At 41.0% G+C, this 18,199-nt stretch overlaps 1 protein-coding gene across 3 annotated transcripts in view; it reads right to left on the bottom strand.

The window, feature by feature from the left end:
- Positions 1-608: 608 nt before the first annotated feature.
- Positions 609-18,199, bottom strand: part of LOC141791271 (ephrin type-B receptor 4a-like) — a 52,680-nt gene continuing 35,089 nt past the window's right edge. For all 3 annotated transcript variants that reach the window (XM_074671576.1, XM_074671575.1, XM_074671574.1), the window contains 14 exons: positions 17,479-17,869; positions 15,244-15,396; positions 12,645-12,980; positions 12,436-12,560; positions 10,819-10,984; positions 10,402-10,501; positions 6,959-7,023; positions 6,690-6,803; positions 6,086-6,333; positions 5,784-5,999; positions 5,343-5,492; positions 4,468-4,661; positions 3,868-4,026; positions 609-3,682 (listed from right to left, as the gene is read on the bottom strand). In XM_074671576.1, coding sequence (XP_074527677.1) covers positions 3,574-3,682; positions 3,868-4,026; positions 4,468-4,661; positions 5,343-5,492; positions 5,784-5,999; positions 6,086-6,333; positions 6,690-6,803; positions 6,959-7,023; positions 10,402-10,501; positions 10,819-10,984; positions 12,436-12,560; positions 12,645-12,980; positions 15,244-15,396; positions 17,479-17,869 — 2,526 coding nt within the window. In that variant the 3' untranslated portion in view covers positions 609-3,573. The remainder of the gene's footprint in view (positions 3,683-3,867; positions 4,027-4,467; positions 4,662-5,342; positions 5,493-5,783; positions 6,000-6,085; positions 6,334-6,689; positions 6,804-6,958; positions 7,024-10,401; positions 10,502-10,818; positions 10,985-12,435; positions 12,561-12,644; positions 12,981-15,243; positions 15,397-17,478; positions 17,870-18,199) is intronic.

An 18,199-nucleotide genomic window follows, 5' to 3' on the forward strand; every position in this document is an offset into this window, starting at 1 on the left:
ATAATCAAAGTACATTAATCAATGAACCTAAACACTTCTTGAAGCCCTTGCAGCTTTGCCTGGCAGTGGTACCTTTTGGCGATAAAAGAGAGAGGGGAGAAAATGGTGTGTGAGTTAAAGCTTATACTGCTATAAGCTGCTCTCAGCCTGGGGCACAGGAGAAGAAAAGAACATCTCTTCATGATTAAAAGGGCTGAGGACCAGGAAGGGAAACAGAGGAGAGGACAAGCTTCAAGCCCTCAGGGTAAAGGCTCTCTGGAGAAACAGTAGGCAAGAGGAAAGACTTCAAGAAGGCAAAACTGAGAAATATGGAGGGGAGTGAGACTCATTTTTCGCCCGCGCAGTCTCCTGTTTCCCTCTCATTATTAAAAAGAGGCGACGGGGTAGATGAGAGGCATGTTTGCAACAAGAGCCACAAAGGAGGCAGAAAAACACACCCCATTAAACTCTGTACTCACATATTTCTGCTATGATCACAGACAGTTCTGGCGGGGTATTATCTAACCAAAGATAAAAACAAGAGATCAGAGGAAAATTTATTTACCTCACATCTTTGAGCACAGAAATAAAATCCAACACGGGGTAGCATATGGGTTCACGCTAATCCTGAAACAACAGTGGGTTTTTGCAAAGGTGAAGCTGCTTTGTTACTCTGAATTTAGAACAGGAGTCACCAGTTCACTGGGACAGCACAGCGTGTCATTGGACCAGGTAGACTATGTGGAAGTTCACTCTTAGCAACAGGCCTACAGGAAATTCATACACATTAATTCGTGCTGTCTCTGAATATAGCTGAATGGACATGTTATCTTGCTGAAACATGAGTCCTTGAGCCTAAACACTGGTGTGCATCTTTATTATGAATACTGAATACAGATAAGCCTACACACAGTACGGTAATCAAAACATACTTTATCTATTCATTATTTTAAATTTGATTTTATTTAGATCTTCAATATGAAGACCACATTTTCCATAATCCTTAAAAGAATCTCATAGACTCTCATTAGACAATACCAGCAGTTTTGATTATTACCCAACATACCTTGATGTTGAAAAAAAAGCTGTAATGAATTTCTAAAATCTAAAATTCTATAAACACATTTTGGGTGATAGCATAATCTCAGTTTTGATGCACACATACCAGATTTGAGAGTGCATTTATTCTCACATCACATTTGAAGTGTGTGCATTGCATCTTTTAACCTTACAAAATAACACCAAAAGGGGAAAAAATGATAAAACTGAGCATGGATTGGTAAAAAGAAAAAGAAAAAGGTATATTTTTTTTATTCAACATCTTAGCTCAGGTATGTTTTAGATGTTTAAACCTTATTTTCTGAACTCATGTCCTTTTTCCAGCAACACTGGGAAAATTATACACGACCTTTTTAGTCAAAAAGGCTGGTATTATCCTTGAAAAGATGCAAGGTCTATGAGAAATACTTTGACATTTTGAACCCTGGTCTGTTATTCCTCTTCAACAAGCACTTGCAATATTGTGTTTGGGGGGGAAAGTCAGTGAATCAAACATTAGCCTTGTGCTATAATTAGCATTCCATCCTGCAACCTATGGATACTGCCAACTGAAAGTTAGCCCATTAGCTTGTGGGCATACACTGTTATTGTTGTGTTAAAAATATGTGTAGCTTTGGCACAAAAGCAGAAAACCTTTTCTCACTCAACCACTGATAAAAGAAAATAGTATACTAGATCAAATGAGGCTGCTCTGTTGCTCAAACTCAGTGATAGTATTAGCATATCTCAGTGAAACTAGTTGGTACTAGCTGCTGATACTAGCTGCTGATACTAGCTATATTAGCTGATAGATTTGAATGTTTAAGTTCCATATAATGAGATTTCTGTAACTCAAATTATTATAAATATAAAAAAAAATGCACAAAGCAAATGCTAACAGGAAACAAAGACACTGAGCTTAAAAACAGAAAGGGGCAGAGCTTTGTTGAACAGCTGCGTAGCTAGCCTGTTAGTGGAGGTTCAATTTCAATGCTAGGTTAATAAGGAAGCCTTTCAGTGTATGAATACTTGGGACAGCATCACGAACACTTCAGTAATCAGACAAAAAAGATTACATAAGCAGTGAAATAAAAGAAAATAATGGGGCTCTCTGTTTGACAAACAGCAGCATACTATAGCTAATGGATATTGCTAGCTGTCAGCCAGCCCAAATGCCTTTTGCTATTTTTATTCAAAACTATCAAAATTGTTATTTTAATCCAAATGCAGTATCAATTTTTCTACCCAAGAAGAAATATCTGGCTGCTAGCTACAGTGGTAGCTAAGCTATCAGCTGTATCGCTTGAGTAGATGTTAGCAATGTTTTTGTGAAGCTTTTTGGGCCAAAGCAGAAACACTTTTTCTAACTGTGCGACAGCATCTGTTGGAGAGTACTTGCATACTCAGCTTCAAAATGCCAAAGTAGGCCTTTAAGGTTTATTAAATTCACCAGACAAAAGATTCTCATAAAAGATTTCTGCTTTATAAAAATGGCATTAAAGTACACAAATATGTAAATGGCACTGGAAGATGGAGAATACAGAACAAGAATTAAAAATGTATCAGTTATAACAGGAATAACAAGTCTGAGGCCAGATAGCTTCCTTGGTGAATTTTTACAAGGAAAACTGACTCAACAGTGTTCTCTGGTCTCTGAGTCCACTTGGTCCTCGTTCAGTTTGACTCTGATGAAACTGAGCTGCCAGCAGACACACGGGCAGTGGAAATAACCGACCACACTCCAAGAGAAACACACGGAGCTACTGAAGATTACAATTCACTCTGAAATGACAAAAGTGCTGATATGTCTTGGTGTCTCTCCTCACACGTGGAGCTGGAAGCAGAGAGTCAAACTAGGGGAATTTAAGTCTGTTTATGTCAAATGTGATACTCTCCAAAGTCTGCATTACACATCACACCTGAGTAAAGAGGAGGTAATGTTGAATTCAAATGGAAAGTGAGAAGTAAAATCCAACAGTACAAATGTTCAGTCTTGATGCAAAGGTGGACTGTGCAGTAACATAATCCAAATGTAATATTACGAAAGACACGCAGGGTGAAAGCAGTTCTCATTCATTATTACACAACAATATGAACACTGAATCCTTGGATTTCTTGGCATGTCTCCTCTCCTTTGGCTAAGTGACTATTTTTCTTTTATTGGTACAACAAATCGGTCTACCACCAGTTTTAAAATGGCATGATACTACAGAAACATTGTAAACTCTGTCTCCACTTGGTTTAACGCAGCAATTGAGTCCAAACCTTTTGGAAGATATAAAAACACTGACCACAAACTTTAAAACTGAGTCAGTTCTTTAACGTCACTTTTTCCCCTCGGTCACTGTGTGGGGGGGACAGAGTCTTGCCACTCTTTGGATGACTTGCTCATCCTGATGGTGAAATCTTTACTTCTTGTTTTTTTCTGTTCAGTCGTTTATAAATCCAGACAATCTCTTGCAGTCTGTGGGTCACAAAAGAGAATCTAGAGTGCTCTCAGTACGTGGCTGCTCCACTGTGCTGGCGGTCACGTCCAGTAAGGAGACAGGTGTGCAGCTAGAAGGTCACTGTTGCTGTGCTCTTGTTCCGAAAGGTCATTGTCTGGATGCTGGAAAGAATTTTCCTCTGATGCCCAGCCAGTGTTACTCCCATGTGCAGCAGATCCCTGAAAACAAGCGCAGAAAGAAAACAAATGAGGGATGGATACATCAGAAACATCACACAACAAATCATAGCCCTGACTTTAAACCACAAGACTTCACCCTCAGCCTGAAAGTGTAAACTGATGAAAGGAAAATGCTGGAAGGTATGGAGCTCTGTAAGAAAAGATTAAATTCAAGAGAAACTGACTGTGTGGTGATCTGGGCCAGCTGGTCAACTGAGTTGAAGCCAGCCTGCAGGAAGCTGTCTTCATAACGCTCCATCTTGATAGCCCTGAGCCATTCCCCTACTGAAGCGCACGACGAGAGGGCTAAAGGTGCTCGCTGGTCCAGCAGGGGGTAGGATGGTCTAGGGGACAGAGACAGGAAACAAAGGGGACAACTTTACACATTCATTCACCACAACAACTGTGAGGTGCTTACACATATCCTAAAGCAACATTCCAGTCGACAGGCGAAGGTATAATCTGACGCTGAGTGACGGACAGGGACAAACAATGGGATTTGTTGGGGGTGGCATGTCCTCAGCTGCATGTGTCCAGCTGACAAGCAGAAAGTGGAGGAAGGGAAACGGGCACAGCAAGTGACTGACAGGTCACAGCAGGACATTAAGGTGTTGCACAAGATTGGGCAGCAGGAGGGTAATGTCTGTCCCAAGATGGTTAGAATTCCAAACGGATACTAAAAAGAAAACTTCATGAAAGGAGGCGCATCCTTTGTCTTTCTGTTCATTCTCAGCTGCATATTTACTGTCACTCTGACAGACAGGTATTCACATCTGCAAACTCACCCTCCTGCTTCTTGAGCCACTATTTTCAGAGATGCAGGGTTGCGGATCAGCTTGTCCAGAGCGCTGACAAGATCTGCGAAGCGAGGTCGCGCTGAGCGGTCCTTCTGCCAGCAGTCAAGCATCAGCTGGTGCAGGTGGGTGGGGCAGTCAGGGGGTGGGGGCAGTCTGTAGTCCTGCTCTATAGCATTGATTACCTGGTGATGAAATAAAGTGTCATCTTAATGCTGTTCGGATTAATTTGGAGTTGAAGTTTGGAGAAGAAAGTAAGAAAAAGCAAATCAATAGTTTCAGGTTAATGTTGTAAAATTTTCAACTCGAACCTTGATAGCATTCTTATCATTTAAGGTCCCATATTATGCTCCTTATCTGCAGTTTAATATGGATCATTGATGGTAGTAAAATGGTAGTAACATGTTTTGGTCCAAAAAGCCAATAAATCAAGCACAGCAGCATTGTTTCCAGGCTCTCATAGCCCCTCTGTTCAGAACGCCCTGATTTGGTGGGCGTGACCTTCATATGTAAATGAGCCACCGCTGATACCGCCCCGCTCTTCAGAGTCACTGAGAGCGGCGCCATGTTACCATGACCATTGAGCTCTGAGTGCACAATTTTTAGAAAACAGCGAAGCTCGTTTACCGTAACATTACAGGCTAAAACAACAGGCTAACTGCAGCTAAAGTTAGCATCCTGAAGCTAAAATTTTTGCATAATATGGGACCTTTAAGCATAAACATTATAATAATCATTATTATTTAATCATCTTGTTTTGAAGAGTTTGAGCTGTTTTTTAAAGTCTGTTGATCTTGTCCTTATTCCCATCCAAACAAAACTTTTTTCAAGCATTAATAGAAAATGTCTTTCTCCTGAAAACCTACATCCTGGTTGCTCATGTCCCAGTACGGCCTCTCTCCAAAGGACATGACCTCCCACATGACGATGCCATAGCTCCACACATCTGAGGCCGAGGTAAACTTTCTGAAGGCTATCGCCTCTGGTGCTGTCCAGCGGATTGGGATCTTACCTCCCTGCAAAGAAAATAAAGTCAGCTCTGCAAAAATGGTCCTGAAAATGGTCTGACAAGTGCTTTAATGAAGTATGAGGTGGTAAAATAATATTTCATAGTTACTGTGGTGAAATAATGGACTTCTGAGGATGTTATAAAATTAAAGAATCTCACATGATAGCGAATCAAAGTATGCTTTCACTCTTTTAGATTAAATTTTAGGCAGCAAGACCAGAATAAAGCATGCTGATACACTGTAAGTGAAAGTGGTGAGGATGTTTTATGCATTTTCTTTTGAAGGTAGTTGTCTAACCAGAGAGCTGGTGTAAGTCGGGTCAGAGGAGTTCTCCTGCAGGAAGCGCGACAAGCCGAAATCGGACACTTTGCACACCAGGTTGCTGTTTATCAGGATGTTGCGAGCAGCCAGGTCCCGGTGGACGTAGCTCATCTCTGCCAGGTACTTCATGCCCGAGGCGATGCCACGCAGCATTCCAACCAGCTGGATGGGCGTGAACTGGCTGTCGTTCAGCTGCAGAGGAGAGAAGGAGACGGCTCAGCTGGAGGAAGAATGAAGTGGCAGTCTGTTAAAATGTGCGTTCTTTGAGTCAAACTCACCCGTAGAAAAGAATCTAGAGCTCCATTCTCCATAAATTCAGTTAGTATCATGACAGGACAGCTGGCGGTGATGATCCCCTCCAGGTGGATGATGTTTGGGTGCTGGAACTGGCCCATGATGGAGGCCTCGGACAGGAAGTCTCGTCTCTGTTTGTCAGTGTAGCCTCCCTTTAGCGTCTTAATGGCTACATAATTTTCTTTTTTCCCTGGGACCCTCAGCCGTCCTCGACACACCTCCCCAAACTCTCCTGCAGCAGAAAGACACATAAACACACATTATGGCTGTTCTCTTTGACGGGTCTTGATCACATTAGGAGGAGCAGAGCTGTTTTTAAAAAGCTAAAGCAGCTTCCAGCTACTTGTGACCTTTGATTTCAATGAAGGCAGGTGATATCTATCAGTTAATTTCTTTATTTTCATTCTATTATTGGTTTTGTCTCATTAGTAGAAAACAGACATTGGTTTTAAATGTCACAAAATCAATGAAGTTGCGATTAGTTATCCTTTTAATAACATTATGTTGAAAACATCAAATGAATGGGGCTTGTGAAAAGCACATTCAATGTTTTGGAAATGATGGGAACAGAGCAAGACTGGGACTTACCAGCACCAATAACCTCCTCAATCTTAACAAAGGAAACATCGATTTCCTTGGCAAATTCTCGCACTGCCTCGTTAGGGTCCTCATAGGTGAAGGGGTCGATGTAGACCTTGACCCCTGTGAGAGGAATACAAAAAGAGTCGTGGGAAAGGAAAGGCAACATTTTAGAGCACTGTGGGCATAACTGAGCTCAGTCACACTAAAAATAATTCCCATGACGTGATATGTTTTAGATAGCAGCTGAGGTTTGGTCTGTGTTTCTGATCCGTTACCTTGGCCAATAAGATATTGGTTGTTTTTGTCGCTCAGTTCTGGATCCTTCAGTCGACTGTGTCTGCTGCAGGTGAAGAGATCAGGACAAAGAAAGTGAGATAAGCGTTTATCTGAAGAATGGATGTTTATCAGCTCTAATGCAAATCAGTGGAGTTACACTGTGACTGTTAAGATGCAATAACAGCAAAACAACAAACATGCTTCTCTGACTAGTTAATAGTCTTGATCTTATCTCTGGAGCTTTCTGTGGCTGTGATTAACTGTACGACACAAGTTCTCCATGCTGCCAGATCAGAGATTTTTACCTGTTTTTAAAAAATGTTTTATCTTATTTTCTCCTCTTGATTTGGGTTGGAAGGCAAGTTGGGGGATGTCCGACAATTTCAGTTGAATTCAGAGACCCGTTGGACTAGGAGCGCAGAGGTTGGAGGTTGAAAAATTGCCTCTTTAAAGTGGGATTCTTGTTTCAAGATGGCATGATGTCATAAAAGAGTGTCCCCTTTTAATACCATCTCAAGCCCTGAAAGACTCTGGCATCACACACAGACAGACCCACAGAACATCATTTTGGTTTTCTGGCTTTCACAGTTTACAGTGATGCCTGGTCTACTTTGCCTGATGCCAGCTCAGCAAATTGGTCACACTGTAAGGCCTGTGTGACACCTCCATTAATGGCAAGACGTGACAGAGGTGTAACTCACTTGTCTTGAATAGGCAGTGTGAAAACAGCTACTGATAACGGTTAGCACAGAGGTCTGCAACCTTTACCTTCATAGGAGCCATTTAGCCTCAGCTCACCTGGATTAAAGTTATTCAGGATCCACAAAATCTACTTTATCTTCACAGTAAAGACAAAAAAGAGCATAAATTTGAAACATATTAGAAATCTAGTGAATAACTAAACAAGAAGATTTTACGTTTATAAAATTGTAAATGTTATGTCGCTTTTTTAAAATTTTCAATAAATTCGCAAATATTAAAAAATAGACAACTAAGTAATATCATACATTTAAGATATTTCAGTAAGATTGCAATTTTTTTCAAAAAAAATTTAAATACAAAAAAAAAGAAAAAAATTACTGAAATTGCAAAAAATTCGAAATTTCAAAACCGTTCTAAAATTTCTAAATTTGCAAAAAATATTTAAAAAAAACTGTCTTTTGACAAATTTGCTCTGTTTTTAATATATTTAAAATTTTGGGGAAAAAAATGCAGATACTGAAAAAAAAGTGAAATTTAAAAATTTGCAAAATCTTTAAAAAAATGTGAATATTGATCTCTAAGTTTTTCAAAAGTCTACAAAAAAAATGAATCTAAAAAAATTAGCAAAAATTAGCAAAAATAAATTAATAATAAATAAAACAAATAATTAATAAATAATAAAATAACAAATTTAAATCTTTATCTCATTAATATTTTTTCAAATCTACAGGGAGCCACAGCAAAGGAGTCAGAGAGCCACATAAGGTTCTAGGGCTGCAGGTCGCCGACCCCCGGGTTAGCAGATGATCAACCTGCATATAAGCAAATCAATGCAAACTAAAGACTGTAATACTAACTTTAAAAAAGGGTCAAATCAAGCTTGAAACAGTCATCAATGCTTTAAATAAAAGAAGATACTAGAAAAGCACTCAGTGAGCGCAGAGCTCCACCAAGCATATTGTGGTTGTCATACAACACTTTAGTCCTACTTTAATGTTATAATCCCTTTCAGCAGACTGTCTGCTACAATTTGGTGTTAGTTGCAGATTTGTATGATATTTTGTTGTGATATTTTGGGTCATCACAATTTTCAACACTGTCAGGTAGACAGTGTTGAAAATTGTGATGACCCAGTACATATTTCATATTCCAGATCTTAGTATTTAGAATATTGCCAGGATCTGGATCATACGTTTACATCTTTTAGAAATGATGGTGACCTTGTCTTGTCTTGTCTTCTTTTGCAAAGCAATCAAACCATTTATGGTGGTGTTATATACATGTGGTGAAAACAGCCTTTTCTCACAATGATAAAGAATCCTTTAAAAAAATCCTGTATCCAGACGGTGATCTGGATCACCTCCAAAGTTTAATCACTTCTCCCTTATCCTATTTTGATCATTTCCTGAAAATTTCATCAAGATCTGTTTGTTACTTTTTGAGTTATGTTCACAAACAAACAAACTCTCCCAAAAACATAACCTCCTTGGCGGAGGAAAATATATTTTATTTATGTTTTTCTCTAAAAGAAAGTGTTGGTCACAGCAAGAATGCCAAATATTTTAAATGTATTGGTCTTCTCGGGGAATATGCCGCTATCTCTGCTCTTTGAGAGTTCAGAGGTCAGCTGTGCTGCAGACCCTCCAGCCATGAGATATTAAAGTTACACCTATCGTTTCAATACAATTTTACAAAAAACTTTTACCTTGATGAGAAGCAGCTTTTATTCATTTTTTTGTGTTATTTCAAAACAACCCCCAACAATCTCAGCCACACACAGAGATACACGTCAGCTGGTATCATCCAAAACCTGAGCCGGTCTCAGCTCTATGACAAAGGCTGCTATGTAATAATTCTGCTCGAGCACATTCATCCCAAAAAGACTGTAACAACCCCTGTAGCTACTGGATCCCTGCCTTCCTCCATTTCTCTCCCACCTCATGAGCCTAAAATAGCAATAATGCACCACCCTCAGTTAGTGGCAGATCTGGGCCTCAGCCGCTGGTTGGGGTGGTGTGTGTTTTTGTGTGTGAGTGAGTGTGTTTGAGTGAGTGTGTGTGTCACAAGGTCACAGCTATTGTTCTCCTGTCCTGTGGAAACAGGGTTGGGACGCCTGCATCCTGTTTCTCCCTGCCCTCTACCTCTACCGCCATTTCTCTCAACCTGTCTCTCTCTTTCACACACACACACACACACACACACACACACACACACACACACACACACAAACACACAAACACACACACACACACACACACACACACACACACACACACACACACACACACACAAACACACACACACACACACACACACACACACACACACACACACACACACACACACACACACACACACACACACTCTCTCTTTCTCTACCTCTGATGGCATCCAGCAGTATTTACTCAAACAATGAAGCCTAAGGAAAGCGTTCTAATGAGCAGGATAACTTTTAGCTGTGTAAGCAGAAGACATCATAAGCACTGCTTTGTGACTGAACTGCCTCTCACTGATAAAAAAGAAAAAAGGTGTGGATAGCAGAGTGCAAATCCACAGTTGATAATATATGATTGTATAAACAAAAGAACAAAGCGGTACTAAGCTGCAAAATTGGGGTCATGGTTGTTATTGGTTTTAGATTTTCCCTTTTTGCAGTTTCTTGTTATTCTGTCAGCTTCTTTCTCCTCCAAATCTATCTTTTATCTCTGCCACTCTTTCTCTCCTCTCCCCTGGTTCTCACCGTATGCAGTAGGCGGCCACAAAGACGAAAGTGACAAGCAGCAGCATCCCAATAGCGATAAGGATGCCGGGTACCAAGAACTGGGAGGCGGCATCTTGTCCTGAGAGAGGAGACAGAGAACAAAAAAAAAAGAGGAAAGAAAAGTAGACAGACAAACAGAGAGTAAGGGTAATGTAATGACAGAAATCATAACAGGAGGTGTGGAGAAAAGTAAGAGAGGGAAAGAAAGAGCATGACGGGAATTTATAATATGAAAGAGTTTGATACAAGGACACTAACTCAATACAAGGACGCAAGCAATAGACTCATAACAAGAAAAGAATCTAAAAACCTCCCCAGTGGAGAGGAAAAAAATGTTAAAAAGAACAAAGAAAAACACGTGAGGAAAAAAAAGAAGCAAACAGGGCTCTTTCCTACCATCAGGAAGCGTGCGGAAGACAGCTGTAGGACTAAAGCTGCCGTATCCCGCCATGGTGCGAACCCGAACCTGCACCTCGTACTGCGTGGCCCTGCGGAGGTCTGTCAGCACAGCCTGGTTTCTGTTACTCTCTGAGTAGTGACACTGATCTTCACTTCGTCGCTCCTAAAGAATGAAAACATGAGTGAGCCAGCCTGAAAGTGAGCCAGACGCAAAAATATGAGAAAACAATGTAATTGCTGTGAAAAATCTAAAGGGACTGCTGTAGGATAATCTACATAATGAAAAGACCATATACCTTTAATTGCATCTGAAATTAAAGTACATTAAAACATCATTATACAGTCTCAGACTTCTATTCATCAAATTGTTACATAGACAGGTAATCTTACTGAGACATGCAGTCTCATTTTGAAGCGAGACCAGGTCAAGGTTTCAGAGACTTTGATCAAGTTGCACTTTGATATGGATTTAGTTCACAGAAAAAAAGATAGTTTTGGCTGTTTTCTTAGAGCAAAAACTGAAAGTAGTTGATGAAAATACACACGCCATTGTGGACTTTACTACATGACAATTGCTGAACATACACACAGAAGAAACGACACGACAGAATAGGGAATGGAAGTCCTAATCTGAGAAATTGGATGCCATTAAACTGGAAAAGTGCTGACCTAAGAACCACAGATGATTAGTTGAACCCTCATTAAAAGATTTATGAGACCAAAAAATGACTTTTTAAACTGAGATTCAGAAATGACTTCAACTCTACAAGAGGGAGAAAAAAAATAGAGTTAATTTGTCAAACAAAGAATAGTGGTCAGTGATGTGGGTGCCCTGTCATCACCCCTGTCTCCCATGAGTAAACTGCCAGTTATAAAGACAAGATATGCTGAGCTACAGCTACTTGATCCAACAACAGGTTCTTGTTGTCTACATGTTATGGATGTCAAGATGTAAATATAATAAAGCACAAATATGAATATTTAAAGAGAATTACTGCACTTTTTTAGGCTGTCCCTTTTATTTCAGCTTCTGCCTAAAACGCTTTGTTTTAGCTGCTGTCTCTTTAAGGCTTCAAGCTCTACAAAGCCCCTTGCCTCTGATTGGCTAGCCGTGTGGAGACCTGTCAGGGACAGACCTTGGTGTTTGAGGCCTACCCCTACATCGTGTCATAAACCAGGAGATCCTCATGTGATGACCTCATCATTACAGCAAGTCTTATGAAGATCTTGTGCTACGTTTCAGGAGGGAGCATTTTAAATAGTTTACAGACAGGCTTAGAGATTTCTACAACACGTTAATATTTACTGGTTTGAAAATCTGCACCTGTTATTCCTGTTTGAAATATGAGAAAGAATGATACCTCAATGGAAAAAAACATCTTAAGCTGTTTTGCTTCAGCACAAATTTACTCGGCTTGAAAACCTTAAGGCTATCTTGGCGCTCAATCTCTTGACCCTAACTTGTTGAAATTTTTCAAAAAGTCTTGTTGAACCTTTAATCTTCTAAATCTAATTTTCTATTTCCAGAGATTTGTGGCCTGATACAAAGTTCACCTGAAGTACAATCGGAAAACCTTTTAGCCAGGTGCTTCTTCAGTGTCAGGAAGCTCTCACCTTCTCACAGTAGCGGATCTGGTACTGAAGGATGGTGTAGTGAGGCTCAGCCGGGACTGACCAGTGCAGCGTCAGACTGCTCTCTGTGGAGTCACTCTTCCGAATCACAGACACAAGCGACGGCACTGCACAGATGGCAGAAGAATTATAAATACCACAGCAAAGATGGACTATTTATACCTTTATACCTGTCTCCCTGCACCTCTTACCGTCATGGCTTGTGGTGATGTTGACACTTTCGCTGGCAGGGTCTTTGCCGCTGAGCTGTGAGACCCCGTTGAGCGCCTGGATTGTGAAGACGTATGTGGTGTGAGGCAGCAGGCCCCACACCTCCAGCCTTCGACCCAGAAGGCCGTGCTGTGCTGGCCGGTAGCTGACGCTGTCTCCACAGGGGAGGCATGGCCCTTTGGGTGACCTGCAAACAGAGCACCTGACGCTGTAGCTCAGGTCTGTTCTGCCGCCGTTGTCCAGAGGCTCATTCCACTCCAGACTGAGCGTGGTGTCGTTAATCTGAGTGACGATGCTACGTGGGGAGGATGGAGGTCCTACAGAGACAAGAAACAGCTTCAGTTACACTGATTTTACCTTGAACTATCATCCTCAAGCCTCTCAATGCGGAAATTGATTTGCCTCAGGCTAAAATGAGGGGGTTTTAGTTTGTGATTGGGCAGACTTAAATGAGAGTGGGATCTGAATATGATTTACAAAAGCAAACAAGCCCATCAGTGACAAGATTCACTACTTCAATATAGTTGTTTCAGTGTGTGCTTCCTGATGCCACCAGGACAGTCACAAGACAGTTAACAGCACACTATGTTTACACTTTTAAAGGAAGGACTCATAGTCATTTGTTTATGTCTGACTGATGAATAAAATGTGATTGTTTGTTTTCAGGAAACACACCTACATGTACAGGAAATTATCTACAAATAGATATGGTGTGCCACTTTGTCCGTAAAGAGCGCTAACATTGAAACAGGTTTATCAAAGAAATTTTCAAGATAAAGCTGCAGTTCAAAATTTGAGAGATGTGCTTTTGTTTGTCAGTTGTTATATGGATCCATTAATACTACACTAGGGGTTTGGGATACCAATTTTTTAATTTGACAGAATAGAGATACTTTTTGCTGCAGTTTTACCAATAGTTATATTTACCTGTACCTTTTAAGTGGAAAGACAAACTAGAATTGATCCCTATATTGAACGACTCAAACAGGAGATTCATAAAAGCCTTAAAAAGTTAACACAATGAAATGAAAGTAACACCTTCCTCCGACACCATCTAACTCTTCCTCTAAATGTTTTTTCCTGGTTAGTTTGCTGAACAGCAGCATTACTGTCTGGACAAGGCATCACAATTTTCTAAACTTATTGGGCTGACTCAGCAGCGTCATTACTGCAACATTACATATAACCAAGTTTCTATTTTTATTTTTGACTGAACACCTTTGGGAAGCACCAGTACTCATCACTGAAATAATGTCACATTATTCGGTCAAAACTGTCATCAGGTTTTAATATGTAGGTGTCGCTGAGCTCTGCAGCAATCACAGTGTGTAAAATTCCTCCATTAAATCAAATTATAATCTCTGCTGTGTCACTTTGCTGCTGCTTTACCTTTCCATGACCCACACAGACTATTTGTTTATGTTGAACATACAGGCTGAAGATCCTTTGCTCAGTCCGCGCATGCAGTTATGAAGCAGAACAATGATCCTGCAGTGGCTCTGCATCCCAGCAGGAGCATATGTGTTGCAGAATCTAACTGGTGCAATTACATTTGTCTCAAACTGGATGATAATGATCACCGTCTGAAGAAGAGAGCTATCGCCTCAAGCCAAGCATAACTAAACAGCAATACCACTCAGCCAGTGTGAATGAGTTTCTGTTCCTGCCAAGGAGACAGAGTTTTGTCACGGAGCCTGCAGCTAACTTAAGTGCTAATAGTGTTCGCATTGGAAACCCAAGTGGGGCAACATCAGAGACAATCTGGGTGCAAATGAATTTTTATTCAACATGTTACAATGGGGAGTTTTAGAGGCGATACTTTCTTACAGCTCAACAATCGAAATCCACTTTATTAAAATAAGTGCGGCTGTCATAGTTATGAGAAACACTAATTTTCAAGGGGAAAGGTCTGAATGATTCACTGGTGGCACGGCTGGTTTATAATTTTACAGACAAATTGAAAATAAAAGTGATGTGCAAAATTCCTCAGGCAATCCAGGACAATAACAGAATAAATAATAGGAATGGAATAATTAGATAAATAATTAAGATAAAGTTTTTGCAATTAAAGTTATCAGTAATAATAACAGTGGATGTAAGCTTTAGTCAGCTTTGATATCACACCTGCACAGCACAGGAAGTCTCTGCAGCTCGTTTTTGCTTTGCATTGTTTCCCATCCCCTCTACGGCCATCTCAAAAGAGAGCACCTAATTAAAAAGTCCCTCCCATTCACACCGGCAACGTGTGGCTGAATTGAAATTCCTGAATCCGCATAGAGGTGTCACTTGAGACCATCAATGCCTACTCCACTTTAGAGTAAAGCCCCTACCCCCCAACAACCTGTCACAAAAGACATGCATCTCAATGCTCAGCAGCAGGACAAAGGACACAAAGCAGATAAGAGGAGTTTGGCTAAATGACCTCAGAGGAAAGAGAAACAGAACCGAGGACGTTAGAAACAAAGTGAAGAAGTACATTAGGAGAGGGTAAAAACAAGCCTGCGGATGCCTGTGCTGCCCGTCTCTTCCATATCAGCATGTGTATTATTTATGTTTCGCTGCTGTTTGTTTTATACTTACTAGTGCACGGGGTATCAGGAGCGTCTGTTTCTGCACGCAAGTATCCTGAGCGACATGCACACACAGATGAGCCCCTGGTGGTGGCATGGCTAAATCCTGGACAGCCTGTGCACATTCCCTCTGTGCCGGACCTGAACTGACCCACAGGACAGGCTGAGGGGGACAGGAGAGGAAAACAAATGAGGGCAAACTTTCACCACTCGAGACATAACCTCTGAATAAAACAGAGCATTAAAGAAAATCTTCACAGCCACAGTGTCGCAGAGAGGCCGAGGTCAAACTGAATTTGCAAATGTGGTTGTGTTTATTCTCAGGGTGTTTAGGTGGCAGATGGTCACAGATTGAAAGACAGAGCAGTGTAATGACAGCCATAAACCAAACACAATCACAGTAATGAATGGGATAGTGACAGTCGATTTAGTGACAAGCCAGTCTGTCAGTGACATGCTGGAGTTGCCTGACCATATTATGTAAATGTGAGACGTAATCTGACATTTTAAAACACTTTTTAACTGAATTAATGGACATTAGATAAATAAAACAAATACTTTTAATAATTTAAAAAAATCATTAGTTACATCTGAAGCCTGAACCCACTCTCCTCTTTTCTCACACCCCAGACTCTCCCACACATGACTGTGTAATGAACTGTCGCCTCACGACACTGCATACGGCTGCTGAAACCTGCAGTGTTAACAGTATATGTTCAGTGTGTTGAAACACAGCTCCTGCTGCTGAGTGAGAGGAATTAAACAATAAACTTTCACACCCAGCACAGCATTGTTATAGTAAAAACAGACTGGTTATGTGCTCCGCCTGTCAGACTGACGTTTTGCTTGTGGGACTTTCCCAGGTGTGAAAGATGTATCGTCACCTGTTTAAGGTGAAAACTATAGAGTCAAAGTCTTTCCAAAAAAACACGATACATAAACTCAATTGGGTACTTTTGAGCATTTGTATCCTTAACTTTTTTTTTAACAGTAACATTTTTTTCAAAAATCATTGTTTATATGTGTCATGCGTGATTTGTCTATAAACTTAATATTTACCTTCCTGTTCCTTTAAAACATGGGGAATGGTTTTACAAAAACTTTTTTTTATAGAAACTAATTAAAAGTGTTTTTCTCGTACCCTTATTTATAATTCAGAATTTACAAAGTTCATGGGACATGGAAAAACACAGTCCTCCTATGTAGCAGTTTTTATTGCCCGCCAAGGCCTCACTAAAGCCTGTGTTTAAATATTCTAATCAAGTTTGTCTGTGACACTAAATCATGTTGACAGTATTCATAAGTTCCACATTAAAGGCTTGTGTTTGACCCAGAAAAATGTATGTTTTGTCTATGGGAGATAAAGGCATTACAGACAAATTAATCCAATAGTAAACCTCGACGACAATTTCATTTTCTGAAATGACCGGCCTTCAAAAGAAAATTAACTGTTCAATCTTGCTATAAAAGGCAATTTCCCTTTATGGTCTGGGGAGTTTTTCCTCCTCACAGCTCTCCTCAGCAGCGACAGAACGCTGCAAATGCCAAGTGCACTTCACCAGGAGCAAAATGTCGGAAATGAAATTTTTGTTATGAAAAATCATTATACCTCCCACAGAGATCAAACTGAATCCTACCTTCAAACCGAGACGGATGCAAGCGCGCATTTTCCAGAGAAAACATTTCTTCTTATGTTGCTTTGTTTTTGGAGCTCGACATTTGTCTGTTGGTGTGTTGCAGAGAGTGTGTTGTTGTGAGTGTGCACGTAGGGGGGTGTTCATGCGCGAGGCTTGTTAATTGGACTCATTAGATGGAGCTGCTGCACAGTTCCTGAGAGAATCCTCCTGCTTCTTCCTTCTTTTTTTGTCTGCTCAGCTTTGATGTTCTCAAAGTGATATGATCTTTACCTCAAGCGTTCCCCCCCGCTCGCTCCATTCACCTCTGCGGTCCTCCTGTACTCCCTCTATCTCTGCTGGAGCAGGAGTTGTCGCAGCAGCGAGCCTCTGACCCTGCTCTTCCTTTTTGAGATAAGTGCTGCCCTACCTGACCTCTTTCTTTTTTTTCTCCCCGTGTCAGAGCTCGTTCCCCTGCCTCATTAACTTCCTCTGCCTCTCACTTCCTCTCCTCAACCCCAAGCGAACCCCACCCTCATCTTACCATTGTTTTCTTGTTTAGTCTACGCACTCTGTTGCTGCTCTGGGTGTAGTCTTAATATATGTTTGCGTATGTGTCCTAATTTTCTTACCTGTGCATCTTGTGTTTCCTTCAGTTGGCTCAAATCCTGCTTTACAAGCACAGGAGGTCGTCGGCTGGCCCACCCACTGGCCATCTTCCCCGCAGAAGAGCTTAGGGGGCCGAGGTCTTGGCCCCTGCTGCTCAGCGTTCTCCACGCACACGCCCTGTGCCTCCTGCACCAGAGTGTGGGGGACTGTCTCAGAGAAGGAGGACAGGGCGCTGATCAGGGGAGGACACTTCTTGAAGAACACCCTCACAGACAGCAGGGCCATGGAGGCGCCCTGCGCCTGGAAAGCCAAGTAGAAGCCTCTCTTGGTGAGAGGGCCAAGTCTTAAGGTCTTCACATTAAATTTCCTCTCCCCGTCCTTTCTCAGGAGAAAGTCTGCAGCCACCGTGTCCACCTAGGACAGGAAGAAAGTGAAAAGATCTTATGTAAGGGCCAGATTCCAGCACACAGGATGTATTTTTACAAAGGACCAGCAAGGCTTGTGTCAGCCCATTAAGTAGTCATCACATATGCTTCATATTACTGAACTTTTTCCAAAGCATACCACTGTGATTTCAGATTGATTTACTGCCTACCTAGCAGCCATTGTTTCACATTTGTTACAGTACGCTTTGAACTCCGACTTGCAGGGATTTGAAATGTGCTTGGGAGCAAAATAATTCAGCACGGGGAACATTTCATCACTTTTATTTTTCTGTCAAAGTTACGTTATTAAGTGGTAATG

The sequence above is a fragment of the Halichoeres trimaculatus genome, unplaced genomic scaffold, assembly GCF_033239565.1.
Source record: "Halichoeres trimaculatus isolate MK-OKI-2021-1 unplaced genomic scaffold, fHalTri1.1 fHalTri1_scaffold_6, whole genome shotgun sequence".
NCBI classification, from domain to species: Eukaryota; Metazoa; Chordata; class Actinopteri; order Labriformes; family Labridae; genus Halichoeres; species Halichoeres trimaculatus.